The following is a 600-nucleotide window of genomic DNA, read 5'->3' as shown; positions in this document are numbered from 1 at the left end:
TATTTCTGCATTGAGCAGGGTCTAGTGATGTCAGTCCCACCTGGTGTGCAGGTAAGCAGTCCTGCAGCAGGAGGACCTCGCCTTGGCGTTGGCCGAGGGGTCGGGCTGTTGCCCTGTGGCGGGAGGCCGCCCCTGCCTGCGAGCCAACACCTGTGTTTCTCCCCTGCAGATGTTGCCTTCATCACGACCGTGACCTTCCTGTGGAAAGTGTCAGCCATCACGGGGGTCAGCTGTCTGCCACTCTACGTTCTGAAGTATCTGAAGCGGAAACTTTCTCCTCCCAGCTACTCCAAGCTCAGCTCCTGAGGGCCACACTGACGGCGGGGCTGCTCCCAGCACCTTCCGCCCAGTGGCTGAGAGGTGTGAGGGACACCTGGGCAAGAAACCCTGTCCACGCCTCACTTCAGGGCGACCCGCGCCACGCAGGCCACCACGCGCCCTGCCTTTTGTTCTCTTAGTGTTTTATTGTTTTCCAAAATGTACTTTCCGTATACCAGCTTCAGTTTCTGTTGACACGAGCCATAGTTGTGTCTCTATTCCTGCCAAGATCTGCCTGCTCTGAAAACATCTCTTCTGCTGTTTCTGATGTTCACATCCTGG

At 56.8% G+C, this 600-nt stretch overlaps 1 protein-coding gene across 1 annotated transcript in view; it reads left to right on the top strand.

The window, feature by feature from the left end:
• The window catches only part of ATP9B (ATPase phospholipid transporting 9B (putative)), a 285,800-nt gene extending 285,494 nt beyond the window's left edge, over positions 1 to 306 (top strand). Inside the window, exon 29 of the mRNA XM_007953302.1 lies at positions 170 to 306. Within this exon, the coding sequence (XP_007951493.1) occupies positions 170 to 306 (137 nt within the window). The remainder of the gene's footprint in view (positions 1 to 169) is intronic.
• The last annotated feature ends 294 nt before the right edge of the window (positions 307 to 600 follow it).

The sequence above is a fragment of the Orycteropus afer genome, unplaced genomic scaffold (assembly GCF_000298275.1).
Source record: "Orycteropus afer afer isolate SDZICR_OR568_19922 unplaced genomic scaffold, OryAfe1.0 scaffold00385, whole genome shotgun sequence".
Classification (NCBI taxonomy): domain Eukaryota; kingdom Metazoa; phylum Chordata; class Mammalia; order Tubulidentata; family Orycteropodidae; genus Orycteropus; species Orycteropus afer.
This window is presented reverse-complemented; position numbering and strand designations above follow the sequence as displayed.